This window comes from Sardina pilchardus, chromosome 11 (assembly GCF_963854185.1).
Source record: "Sardina pilchardus chromosome 11, fSarPil1.1, whole genome shotgun sequence".
NCBI classification, from domain to species: domain Eukaryota; kingdom Metazoa; phylum Chordata; class Actinopteri; order Clupeiformes; family Clupeidae; genus Sardina; species Sardina pilchardus.
In genome coordinates, this window is record NC_085004.1 from 342,501 (window position 1) to 356,502 (window position 14,002).

General features: G+C 48.7%; 1 protein-coding gene across 3 annotated transcripts in view; it reads right to left on the minus strand.

The window, feature by feature from the left end:
- amdhd1 (amidohydrolase domain containing 1) overlaps positions 1-13,754 on the minus strand; it is a 28,938-nt gene extending 15,184 nt beyond the window's left edge. Inside the window, exons 1-5 of one of the 3 annotated variants that reach the window (XM_062549308.1) lie at positions 13,490-13,753; positions 11,286-11,392; positions 8,496-8,560; positions 740-763; positions 1-23 (exon numbers count right to left, since the gene is read on the minus strand). The exon at positions 1-23 is cut by the window's left edge and continues 231 nt beyond it. In XM_062549308.1, coding sequence (XP_062405292.1) covers positions 1-23; positions 740-763; positions 8,496-8,560; positions 11,286-11,392; positions 13,490-13,629 — 359 coding nt within the window. In that variant the 5' untranslated portion in view covers positions 13,630-13,753. Of the gene's footprint in view, positions 48-739; positions 764-8,495; positions 8,561-11,285; positions 11,393-13,489 lie in introns of all 3 variants that reach the window. The other 2 variants (XM_062549309.1, XM_062549307.1) reach the window with 2 other exon arrangements.
- Positions 13,755-14,002: the final 248 nt, after the last annotated feature.

Here is a 14,002-nt window from a genome sequence, read left to right on the forward strand (position 1 = left end):
ATCCCCCCCCCCGCACCGTGCACCTCCATGTAGCTCGCGCCCGCCAGCTGCACACACACACACACACACACACACACATATTATACACATATTATACACACATTATACACACATTATACACACATTATACACACATTATACACACACACACACACACACATTATACACACATTATACACACATTATACACACATTATACACACATTATACACACACACACACACACACACACATTATACACACACACACACATTATACACACATTATACACACACACACACACACACATTATACACACATTATACACACATTATACACACACACATGTAGCTAGCGCCCGCCAGCTGCACACACACACACACACACACACACACACACACATTATACACACACATGTAGCTAGCGCCCGCCAGCTGCACACACACACATTATACACACATTATACACACATTATACACACACACACACACACACATTATACACACACACACACACACACACACATTATACACACATTATACACACATTATACACACACATGTAGCTAGCGCCCGCCAGCTAAACACACACACACACACACACACACACACATTATACACACATTATACACACACACATTATACACCATGTAGCTAGCGCCCGCCAGCTGCACACACACACACACACATTATACACACACACACACACATTATACACACATTATACACACACATACACACATTATACACACATTATACACCTCCATGTAGCTAGCGCCCGCCAGCTGCACACACACACACACACACACACACACACATTATACACACATTATACACACATTATACACACACATGTAGCTAGCGCCCGCCAGCTGCACACACACACACACACACACATTATACACATTATACACACACACACACACACACACACACACACACACACACACACACACATGTAGGTAGCCCCCGCCAGCTGCACACACACACACACACACACACACATTATACACACATTATACACACACACACACACACATGTAGCTAGCCCCCGCCAGCTGCACACACACACACACACACACACACATTATACACACATTATACACACTGTGACAGAGGGCTCTGTCACGGAGAACGGCAGCTTTCCCTCATAACGTCCCTTACCCACTGTGGTATGTTAGCCGCGGCAGTGAGTGCACGCACTGTTAGCGGTCTATCATGCCTGTTGCTCAAACACGCACACACGCACCATCTCACACAATATAATACCCACTATCATGTTTCCCCTACGAATAATCAGACAATAAGTATTTCAACAAGCTATACTTTATTGAGCGTTTGAGTGTTAAGTTGTGTTGTCTTGTGGTACTTAGCGTATCGTTGTAGCCGGGCAGCCGCCGGTATGTTTTGCTCTGTTAGTTACGTGCGTCCACTTCCTGGGTATGGGTGCTGCTCCGGGACAAACCAGACTGGAGGCACAGTGACTGTTTTAACGACATTGTCCCGCGAAAGTGGCAATTAGGATGAGCTCATGGGGAAGGGGGAAATAACGAGTGTGATAAGCCAGGTTAAAGCATATGTCAAATGTGAAGATGTGAACTGTATTTATTTATACTGCATTTGCTAGGAAAAATACTTTTCATGTTGTGTGATTGCTATTTGAAATGATATGTGTGTTTTTATCCTGTAATGTAAATGTGATGAATTATGTAACACCCCTGTATGTTTTAGTTGGGACAATGGGGGCAGGGTTACGGGGTTAAAAGCAGGCAGGGTAGGCCTGATGAGTTAGAGTATACAGAGACCTAAGCGAAGTAGGTTGATGTGATTGACTGAGAGCGTATTGCAAGTTTGTAACATAGTTACTATATTTTTTGTTTATTTGTCAAGTGGATAATTCTCACCCTATTGGTGGCACTGTTTTTTGCACGGCTAAAAATAAAAAAAACCTTTGCACTTAAAGTGCTATCGTGGTTGAGCCATCAATTCATTGGACCCAGAAGGAGCCCTCTACGACATTTGGTGGCAGCGGTGGGATGGCTAACCGCAAAGGCCGAGCAAAAGCCACTACCAAGGGTAAGAGAAGCCTCCGATCCCAGACTGATCCAGAGGAAGAAAAAGAGACAGTTACCACAGACGAAGAAGACGACAAGGGAAAAGATGGCCGACCAACGCAACCGATAACAACTGGCCAAAATGCGGAGTTCTTTGGGATGATGAGGAGTTTTATGGAAGAACAGCAGCGACGAGAAGAAGGGTTCCTGAGCGAGCTACGGGAGAGTCTACGGCCAGCCAGAGGACCAGGTGTGGCACCAGAACCACAGCGGCAGCAGGCGCCAGCCAGCCAGGGGCCCAGAGTATCAACTGCAGCAGCACGGCAGTCAGAGGGAGCCATGGGGAGGTATGATGACCTACCCTCCCGGTCATACCTGTTTCATGAGTCATCGGGGCCCTCTGCTGGTGTAGGTCGAGCTGAGGATGACTTTCTGCCGTACCAGCCAGAACTGTTATATGAGCCCCATAACCCTCGTAGAGTATCTATGGAGAGGGGGCGTGTGCGTGACCCAAAGATACCAGTGTACCAGCAGGGGGAGGACATAGAAAACTACCTCCTCCGCTTTGAACGCATAGCCCGCACCTGGCGGTGGCCAACAGATGAGTGGGCCTGTCGACTTGTGCCCTTGCTGACCGGACGAGCCCTGGAAGCCTACTCAGCGATGGAGGAAGATCAGGCAGACAGCTACTATGACCTGAGGGAGGCGCTGTTGCAGAGATTCGACATCTCTCCTGAGACCTACCGCCAGCGGTTCCGGGAGACAGCCATACCACCGGGAGAGACACCTACAGAGTCTTACCAACGACTCAAGGGGCTCTACAGACGGTGGATACAGCCAGCGCAGCACAGCAAAGAGGACATCGGAGAAGCCATCGTTCTGGAGCAGCTGCTGCGGGTGTTTCCGACAGACATTCGGATGTGGGTGAAAGAACACGAGCCAGAAGACGGCCAGGCTGCAGCCAAGCTTGCCCAGCAGTACCTCAATGCACGTAAAGGGGCTCCACCACGCCACTTATCATCTTTGCCGCGAGGTACCCGTGATGGCAGAGACAAACCCAGCACTGGACCCAACACTGGCGGCTGGGAGAGCAGAAGGAGAGAGACGGGCAGAGACCGGGATACGCCTGGAACTGGTAAGGGACTAATCTGTTTTTATTGTCAGCAGCCGGGCCACAAAGCATCGTTGTGTCCAGCAAGAAAGCCAAAGCTCAGTGGCTACTGCTATGTGCCTAGGGAAGAGGACACACAACAGAGAGACAATGATGCTACTGTATGCTATAATGTAATGGTGAATGGTCAAGTCTTACAAGCACTGTTGGACACGGGGAGTGTAATGTCACTTATTAAGTCATGCTATGTTCCAGAGGGCAGTGTTGTATATAGCCACACCACATTGGTGCAATGTGTACATGGGGATCAAAAGTGGTATCCTATGGCAGAGGTTACTGTGACTGTGAATGATCAAATGTATCTGCTGAATGTTGGGGTGGTTGACGATTTGCCCGTAGACATGATATTGGGAAGAGATATGCCTGTACTACGTGATTTGTTGTCATTGCCATGTGATTTGTCCGAACCTGTGGCTAACAATGTTGCTGGGGCTGTGCTAACGCGGGCCCAAGCGAAAGCTGGTTTGCAGCCACTCCCAGACTTTTGCGATAGTCTGCTGGATGGCGGAACTAAAGGCCCAAGAAAACTTCGCCGTCAACGGCGATTGGAGAAATATCTAGGGAGACCCCTTGTAGAGCCAGAGGTAACTGGCCTAAAGGTGTCAAACTTGGATATACCTGAGGACATAGCAAATCTCCAAGCACAAGACAAAACATTGCAACCACTGTTTGCTAAGATGAAAGGGACAGGGGAGACTAGAGTTGTTAATCATTGTGGGGAGGAGCTGTGTATGGAGGGTGGTGTGCTGTACATTAAAGATGGGGAAAAACTCAGACTAGTTGTACCCAAGAGCTGTAGACTCATGGTGTTAGAGCTAGCACATACCATTCCATGGGCCGGTCACTTAGCTCATCAGAAAACCTACCAGAGAATCAGCTCGCGTTTTTACTGGCCCTCCATGTACACTGATGTCCAGACATTTTGCAACACTTGCCCCACATGCCAACAGACCAGTGCTGTCCGAAAATCTGACAGAGCCCCACTATACCCTCTGCCTGTAATCACAACTCCCTTCCAGCGCATCGCTATGGATATTGTAGGCCCCTTGGAGAAGAGTCAGTCAGGGTACCAGTACATACTGGTTATCTGTGACTATGCCACTAGGTATCCAGAGGCCTTCCCCTTGCGCTCCATCACCACACCAAAGATCATTAGCGCACTGGTTCAGCTCTTCTCTCGGGTAGGATTCCCCGAAGAAATCCTCACCGACCAGGGGACAAATTTCACATCGCGCCTAATGAAACAGCTTCACCATCAGCTGGGCATTACTGCTATCCGAACAACACCATACCACCCGCAAACAGATGGTTTGGTGGAACGATTTAACCAGACTCTGAAAAACATGCTGCGCAAATTTGTCAGTGATACTGGGAAGGATTGGGATAAGTGGTTGCCCTTCATACTCTTTGCCTATCGGGAGGTGCCACAGGCTTCAACTGGGTTTTCCCCGTTTGAGCTGCTGTATGGGTGGTCTGTACAGGGTCCATTGGACCTCCTGAAGAGAAGCTGGGAGATACCCGCCAGCGGTCCAGGTAACATGGGAGTGGTGCAGTATGTTTTGCAGATGCGGGACCGGCTAGAGCAGTACCGAGAGGAGGCCCAGGAGAACTTGAAGAAGGCGCAGCAAAACCAGAAACGCTGGTATGACGCACATGCTCGACGGAGGGAGTACCAGCCGGGTCAAAGGGTCCTACTACTCCTGCCCTCCTCAACGAGTAAACTTCTGGCAAAATGGCAGGGACCGTATACCATCACCAGGAAGATGGGGCCGGTCACTTATGAAGTCCATCACCCTGACCGTGGCAAGCAGAAGCAAACGTATCACGTCAATCTGATAAAGGAATGGAAAGAGCGGCAAGAGAGTCCAGTCAAGGCGTTGATGGTGAGGAAGGTGGAGGAAGACGAAGGCCCCTGTGACCTTAGAGCCTGGCAAGGGCAGAGTCCAGTGGATCTAGGTCACCTGAATGTGGACCAACAAGGTGACTTGCAGCAAGTGTTCGGGAAGTACCCAGGCCTGTTCCAGGAAAGACCCGGGAAGACAACGGTGTTGCAGCATATCATACACCTGAAGGAGTTGACCCCCATCCGGCAAAGACCCTACCGTGTTCCTGAGAGGCTGCTCGAGCCACTGAGAGAGGAGGTGGAGACCATGAAACAGCTGGGAGTCATCGAGGCCTCCAGCAGTGAGTGGTGCAGCCCCGTGGTCATCGTGCCCAAAAAAGACGGCACACTCCGGGTCTGCATGGATTTCCGCAAACTCAACGCGGTGTCAAGGTTCGATGCATATCCCATGCCCAGGATAGATGACCTGATTGAGAGGATCGGCCGGGCCAAGTTCATCACCACCTTAGACCTCTGTAAGGGATACTGGCAAGTACCGCTGGAGGAGAAGTCCCGTGAGTACACTGCTTTTCAGACTCCGTTGGGCCTATACCAGTTTACGGTAATGCCCTTTGGACTTCATGGAGCCCCCGCCTCCTTCCAGCGGCTCATGGACCGCGTCCTTCAGGGATGTGAGGATTGCTGTGCCGCCTACCTTGATGATGTGGTCATCTTTAGCGACACATGGGCCAATCACCTCCAACATCTGCAACGTGTCCTAGGCCAAATCCATGATGCCGGCTTGAGTTTGAACCAGCGGAAGTGTGACTGGGCTAGGAGTGAGGCGCAGTACCTGGGATACCATCTAGGCGGAGGACAGATCCGACCACAGGTGGATAAGCTGGAGGCCGTCCGCAACAGTCCTCGGCCTCACACAAAGAAGCAGGTCAGATCCTTCCTAGGCCTCATAGGATGGTATAGAAGATTCATCCCGGATTTTGCAACCATCGCTACCCCCCTCACAAATCTCACGACCAAAGCCGCCATGAATCCGGTGAAATGGACCAAGGACTGTGACCAAGCGTTTGCCATGTTGAAGACCCGCATGTGCTCTTCACCTGTCTTGCAGAGTCCGGATTTCACCCAACGGTTCCTGGTCCAGGTAGACGCCTCTGCTGTCGGGCTCGGGGCTGTGCTGGCGCAAGGAGAGCCTGGTGAGGAAAGACCGGTGTTGTACCTGAGTCGGAAGATGCTGCCACGGGAGACCAGGTATTCGACTATAGAGAAGGAGTGCCTGGCCATGAAATGGGCCCTGGACAGCCTGCGCTATTATCTGCTCGGGAGGGAGTTTGACTTAGACACAGATCATCGGGCCCTGACTTGGATCCAATCAATGAAGGACCGGAATGCTAGGGTGACACGGTGGTACCTGGCACTCCAACCTTTTAGGTTCAACATAAGACACAAAGCAGGAAAGCAGAACGTTATGGCAGACTACCTTTCCCGATTGCCGATCCTCGCCAATCTGGAAGAGGAGGAGGGAAATGTGACAGAGGGCTCTGTCACGGAGAACGGCAGCTTTCCCTCATAACGTCCCTTACCCACTGTGGTATGTTAGCCGCGGCAGTGAGTGCACGCACTGTTAGCGGTCTATCATGCCTGTTGCTCAAACACGCACACACGCACCATCTCACACAATATAATACCCACTATCATGTTTCCCCTACGAATAATCAGACAATAAGTATTTCAACAAGCTATACTTTATTGAGCGTTTGAGTGTTAAGTTGTGTTGTCTTGTGGTACTTAGCGTATCGTTGTAGCCGGGCAGCCGCCGGTATGTTTTGCTCTGTTAGTTACGTGCGTCCACTTCCTGGGTATGGGTGCTGCTCCGGGACAAACCAGACTGGAGGCACAGTGACTGTTTTAACGACATTGTCCCGCGAAAGTGGCAATTAGGATGAGCTCATGGGGAAGGGGGAAATAACGAGTGTGATAAGCCAGGTTAAAGCATATGTCAAATGTGAAGATGTGAACTGTATTTATTTATACTGCATTTGCTAGGAAAAATACTTTTCATGTTGTGTGATTGCTATTTGAAATGATATGTGTGTTTTTATCCTGTAATGTAAATGTGATGAATTATGTAACACCCCTGTATGTTTTAGTTGGGACAATGGGGGCAGGGTTACGGGGTTAAAAGCAGGCAGGGTAGGCCTGATGAGTTAGAGTATACAGAGACCTAAGCGAAGTAGGTTGATGTGATTGACTGAGAGCGTATTGCAAGTTTGTAACATAGTTACTATATTTTTTGTTTATTTGTCAAGTGGATAATTCTCACCCTATTGGTGGCACTGTTTTTTGCACGGCTAAAAATAAAAAAAACCTTTGCACTTAAAGTGCTATCGTGGTTGAGCCATCAATTCATTGGACCCAGAAGGAGCCCTCTACGACACACACACACACACACACACCATGTAGGTAGCCCCCGCCAGCTGCACACACACACACACACACATTATACACACATTATACACACACATGTAGGTAGCCCCCGCCAGCTGCACACACACACACACACACACACACACACACACACACACACACACACACCAAAACAACACACACACATCAAACCAACACACACACACACCAAAACAACACACACACACACACACACCAAAACAACACACACACGCCAAACCAACACACACACACACACACACACACACACACTACTAGGTGTAGCTGGAGGTGTAGAGAGATGGAGAGATGGAGGTATAGAGAGATGGAGGTGTAGAGAGATGGAGAGATAGAGAGGTGGTGAGATGGAGGTGTAGAGAGATGGAGGTGTAGAGAGATGGAGGTGTAGAGAGATGAAGGGATAGAGAGATGGAGAGATGGAGGTGTAGAGAGATGAAGGGATAGAGAGATGGAGAGATGGAGGTGTAGAGAGATGGAGAGATGGAGGTGTAGAGAGATGGAGGTGTAGAGAGATGAAGGGATAGAGAGATGAAGAGATGGAGGTGTAGAGAGATGGAGGTGTAGAGAGGTGGAGAGATGGAGGTGAAGAGAGATGGAGGTGTAGAGAGATGGAGGTGTAGAGAGATGAAGGGATAGAGAGATGAAGAGATGGAGGTGTAGAGAGATGGAGGTGTAGAGAGGTGGAGGTGTAGAGAGATGGAGGGATAGAGAGATGGAGAGATGGAGGTGTAGAGAGGTGGAGGTGTAGAGAGATGGAGGGATAGAGAGATGGAGAGATGGAGGTGTAGAGAGGTGGAGGTGTAGAGAGATGGAGGGATAGAGAGATGAAGAGATGGAGGTGTAGAGAGGTGGAGAGATGGAGGTGTTGAGAGATGGAGGGATAGAGAGTTTGAGAGATGGAGGTGTAGAGAGGTGGAGAGATGGAGGTGTTGAGAGATGGAGGGATAGAGAGTTTGAGAGATGGAGGTGTAGAGAGGTGTGCTCACCTTCATGCTGAACTCATGGACTCTGTCTCCAGCCCAGACGGGGTGTGTGTGTGCATCCACCAGTCCTGCAACACACACACACACACACACACACCGCTCAAAGCTAGGGTTTACATACACACACACACCGTTCAAAGCTAGGGTTTACATACACACACACACCGTTCAAAGCTAGGGTTTACATACACACACACACACACACACACCGTTCAAAGCTAGGGTTTACATACACACACACACACACACACACACACACCGTTCAAAGCTAGGGTTTACATACACACACACACCGTTCAAAGCTAGGGTTTACATACACACACACACCGTTCAAAGCTAGGGTTTACATACACACACACACTGTTGATTAGCGAGCGGGGCGTAGGGTTGTTGGTGGCAGCAACAGACCTGAGTTCTTGTCTTTTGGTTTCTTTCTTTCTTTCTTTCTTTCTTTCTTTCTTTCTACCAACAGAGATAGTGAGCTCAGAGAAGACAGAAGACTGTCGAGAAGACTCACCAACTGTCCCCCTAACAGCTCCTCTCAAAGGAAAGTCCAGATCTCACGTGACGCCTTATACGGTCTTACCTGCGTTGCAGTAACTATGTTGGTTCTTTGTTTTATGTGCAGGGACCCTGATGCGGTTTGGTTCTGTTTTGAACAATATTACTGGTTAAAAATGGCTATGTAGAGAGCGGCTGGCTGAGCGCCCTTAGCTTGAATTTGCCCTTGGGGATCAATAAAGTATCTATCTATCAGCTAATCCACTGTGTGTGATTTGGGGCTCTAGCGTGTCCCGGGTTAGCTCTGTTAGTGCTTGATCAACGAAATATACTGCACTGTCTCCGCACTGCACTGTCTCCGCCACTTAAATATACTAGGGCAGTGCCCGTGCAAACAATGTTTTCCAAGAAACATGTTAGGCTACCCAATGTTGATGCAGGTAGATCATGTTAGATTGGTGATGATGTAGAATCGGGCCCGTGCAGTAAGAGCTTTTTACTGTCTTTGCAAAGTAAAAAAGTGAAGGGGAAAGGCGTTTGAGTTGCAGCTAATGGCAATATTAGACACATGTTACATACCCGTGCGTTTTTGCTGTTGTTGGGAAATTATAGTCTAAAGTTAACCGCATGACCATGGCCATATGCCAGTGCTATGAACTCGGAGTGATGTTTGAATGAATGTTAAGCCTGTAGCCGATGTCCAGATAGAGTGAAGAGCCGCTGTTTTAAATGCAAATTTTAACAGAATGGTACCGACGTGTGTGCATAGACCTGCGTGTGTGTCGGCCTGATCAGGCAACAGAAGCGCTAGGCAACCGCGGTTGTTGAGTAGGTCCTAGCCTAAGCTATGCAACGTTACGTGACTGTAACAGCCTGGTGCATGTGACTGTAACATCCGGGTGCATGTGTGTCAGACTCAGCATGTTTATCCAACATGAACAATCTTGAAATGGTCCGTTGTTTAGGCCTACGTGAGACAGTAATTTCCATGATTGGCAACTTGAGTGTCAGCGAAATGGGCTTTTTTGTTTCTATGCTGGAGTAAGTGAGAGTGAGGGGGAGTGGCTAGTGCGAGAGCGGTAATTGTGGGATTGCGGTAGAGTTGTATTTCGCTCAATTTAACGATATCTTTGTCATTTGTTGTCCAACAACGACCAACCTTCGCACTGCACTCACGCATGGCATTAGCAATACCCGTGTCAAATTTTAGGTCAGTCGGATGAGCGGTTCGAGAGTTATGCGTGGGACAGACAGACAGACAGACACAGTGACACACAGACAGACGTTCCTTGCTTTAATAGATAGATACTGCACTGTCTCCGCGACTTAATCAACGCAATATACTGCACTGTCTCCGCAACTTAATCAACGAAATATACTGCACTGTCTCCGCGACTTAATCAATGTTTTCATGCAGAGATAGAGCCTGGGGGTCAATATTGCTGGAGTCACAACACATTCAATTTAACACTCTAAATAAAAGAGTTAACTCATTCGTAGTGTGACGTGTGAGTTAACTCATTCGTAGTGTGGCATGTGAGTTAACTCATTTGTAGTGTGGCGTGTGAGTAACTCATTCGTAGTGTGGCATGTGAGTTAGTGTGGCGTGTGACTTAACTCATTCGTAGTGTGGCGTGTGAGTTAACTCATTCGTAGTGTGGCATGTGAGTTAACTCATTCGTAGTGTGGCGTGTGAATTAGTGTGGCGTGTGAGTAACTCATTCGTAGTGTGGCATGTGAGTTAACTCATTCGTAGTGTGGCATGTAAGTTAACTCATTCTTGGCGTGGCGTGTGCCCTTTGCTTTTGGCTCATCTTTTTGAGCCAGGACGTGTGTACATGAACCCTACGTTTGAAAAGTGTGTGTGTGTGTGTGTGTTCCTCACCAGGGATGACACAAGAGTGTGCGTGTGCGTGTGTGTGTGTGTGTGTGTGTGTGTGTGTGTGTGTGTGTGTGTGTGTGTGTGTGTGTATGTGTTCCTCTCCAGGGATGACACAAGTAAGTGTGTGTGTGTGTGTGTGTGTGTTTGTGTGTTTGTTTATTTGTTTGTGTGTGTGTGTGTGTGTGTGTGTGTTCCTCACCAGGAATGACACAAGTGTGTGTGTGTGCGTGTGTGTGCGTGCGTGCGTGCGTGCGTGCGTACATGCGTGTGTGTGTGTGTGTGTTCCTCACCAGGGATGAAACAAGTGTGTGTGTGTGTGTGTGTGTGTGTGTGTGTGTGTGTGCTCCTCACCAGGGATGAAACAAGTGTGTGTGTGTGTGTGTGTGTGTGTGTGTGTGTGTGTTCCTCACCAGGGATGACACACAGGCCTGATACGTCCAGAACGCTCTCAAAGGAGGAGCCATGAAATCGCTCGTCAATCTCCTTAGCTCCGCCCACTGCCTTCACCAGACCATCACTACAGCAAGGGAAGGGTTTTACACACACACGCACGCACGCACGCACGCACGCACGCACGCACACACGCACACACGCACACACGCACACGCACGCACGCACGCACGCACGCGCACACACACACACACACACACACACACACATGGGGTCATTCAATATGCAAAGGGTTTTACATAGCACATTTCATACACAGGGTTCATTCAATCCCTGCTGAAAAAAACAGCCTGACCAGCTTAAAGTGGTTTGCTGGTTGAGCAGCCTATGATGGCTGACCGGCTAGACCAGCTCAAGCTGGTCATTTTAGTTGGTGTTGCTGGTCTACATTGCTGGTTTTTACTGGCCATGCCAGCTTATGTTGGTCATTCTAGCAAACCAGCATGACCATCTTACACCAACAATGTCAAGCTTGGCAGGCTGGGCACCAAAATACTAAAATCATGTAAAACTATTAAAAGCATAAAAAGGCAATAGTTATAACAAGTTAAGGACTTAAGATACGCACACATAGACACACAGAACACACACACACACACACACATGCAGCTTGTTTACTGTTAATTCACACAAATCAAATCAGTGAATGCTGCTACTGCTGTAAATGCTGATGCCATGAATGCTGCTGTGGTTGTAGCTGTGGTTGCTGGTATGAGGCTAGCGCTACAACAAATCATCTTAGTTATCTATTGGCTACTTTAGCTTAGCTCATAATAGCTTAGCTATCTATTGGCTTCATGTGCCCCCTCTGTGTCTTTGGTGCTTGCCTTCTCTGAGTGTGTCTGTGTGCGTGCGTGCGTGCGGTGTGTGTGTGTGTGTGTGTGTGTGTGCTCTCTGAGTCTGCGACGAACACAGCAAGTAGCCATATTCTTTGACACTTTCATGTCAGCGTCAGATAAATCCACTTTCTTTTCAGACACTCCAATGAGAGCATGTCTACTCTGGTTGTCCTGGAGATGAACATACTATGAATATCAAAATGCTACGTCTTCACAACCAACATACTATGAATGTGCTCACTAAAATATTGGTAGGGACAATGTTAAAAACACTAAAACATTTGTGCCCTAGGTCCCCATGCACACCTACATTCCCTATCCCATGTACCAACCATCCCCTACATTCCCTATCCCATGTACTGTACCAGTCCCTACATTCCCTATCCCATGTACCAACCATTCCCTACATTCCCTATCCCATGTACTGTACCAACTATCCCCTCTTTTCTATGAACAGGGATTATCTGCAATACCTTCATGGGCCGCCAGAGGGCCCCAGAGCGCTGCTTTAAGGGCCTCTGGACTCTGAGTGGCCAGACGTTGTTGGTGTGTGTGTGTGTGTGTGTGTGTGAAGTGGCCAGAGTGTGGCCACACACACACACACACTGTAACACACTCATACACTATAACATGTACACACACACACACCATTCACCGCACAGAACATGTACACACACACCATGACATGTACACACACACACACACACACACACACAGACACACACGCACCAACCAGACTTTGGTGGGTGTGTGTGTGTGTGTGTGTGTGTCAGTGTATGCCTCTAAAGCATGTCACTATCCAATAACCAATCGTTGATTGTGTGTGTGTGTGTGTGTGTGTGTGTGTGTGTGTGTGTGTGTGTGTGTGTCAGTGTATGCGTATAAGGTTACTCACTATCCAACTAGAAAAGCACTCAGAGAGCGCAGCTACCTCCGCCTGCCTTGTTCTTCCTAGGTGGTCATACATTTGAACCTAAACTATTCAGATCGCCACCACGTGGCCATACCGTGCCATTACACCATTAAGCTAAATACATAAACGGCTCCGGAATCCCGACGGAATTACGGATCACTCCCAAAATGTAATCGTTTCTTCCTTGGGTCATGCCTGACATTCGCTGAAAATGTCAGCGAAATCCATCCATTTCTTTTTGAGTTATCTTGCTAACAAACAGACAAACAGACAGACAGACAGACAGACAGACAAACAAATGCCGGTCCCCGATGAAAACATATACCTCCTTGGCGGAGGTAAATAACCAGTTGTTGGTGTGTGTGTGTGTGTGTGTGTATGTGTGTGTGTGTGTGTGTGTGAGGCTACTCACTGCCCGATGACCAGACTTGCGTTCTCCATGACGGCCAGGTTCTGTGTCTGGTGCTTGAGGAGGAAGCTCTGGCCCTCGCTGCACACACACACCACCTGCCGAGCGTTCTTCACCAGCAGCCTGAAGTCACTTGTGGACATTCTGGACTTTTGGGAGATGGACAGACCGAGAGGGAGAGAAATCCAGACACACGCAGACACAGAGAAGTCCAGACACACGCAGACGCACGCAGACACAGAGAAGTCCAGATACACGCGTCCAGGCAGAGTGGGCAGATTATTTGGAGAGTCGGATGGAGAGAGTCCGAACAAAGGTCCTCCCGCCCCTGTGCTAATGATTAACCCCCCAAACTCTACACCTAAAACCATGCAGCTGTGTGTGTGTGTGTGTGTGTGTGTGTGTGTGTGTGTGTGTGAGTGTGAGTGTGAGAGAGAGAGTACCCCTGTAATGACTAACCAACCTAACGACCAAAAGATTAACACAACACACTACCTGACCCAAAGTTTCTACAGC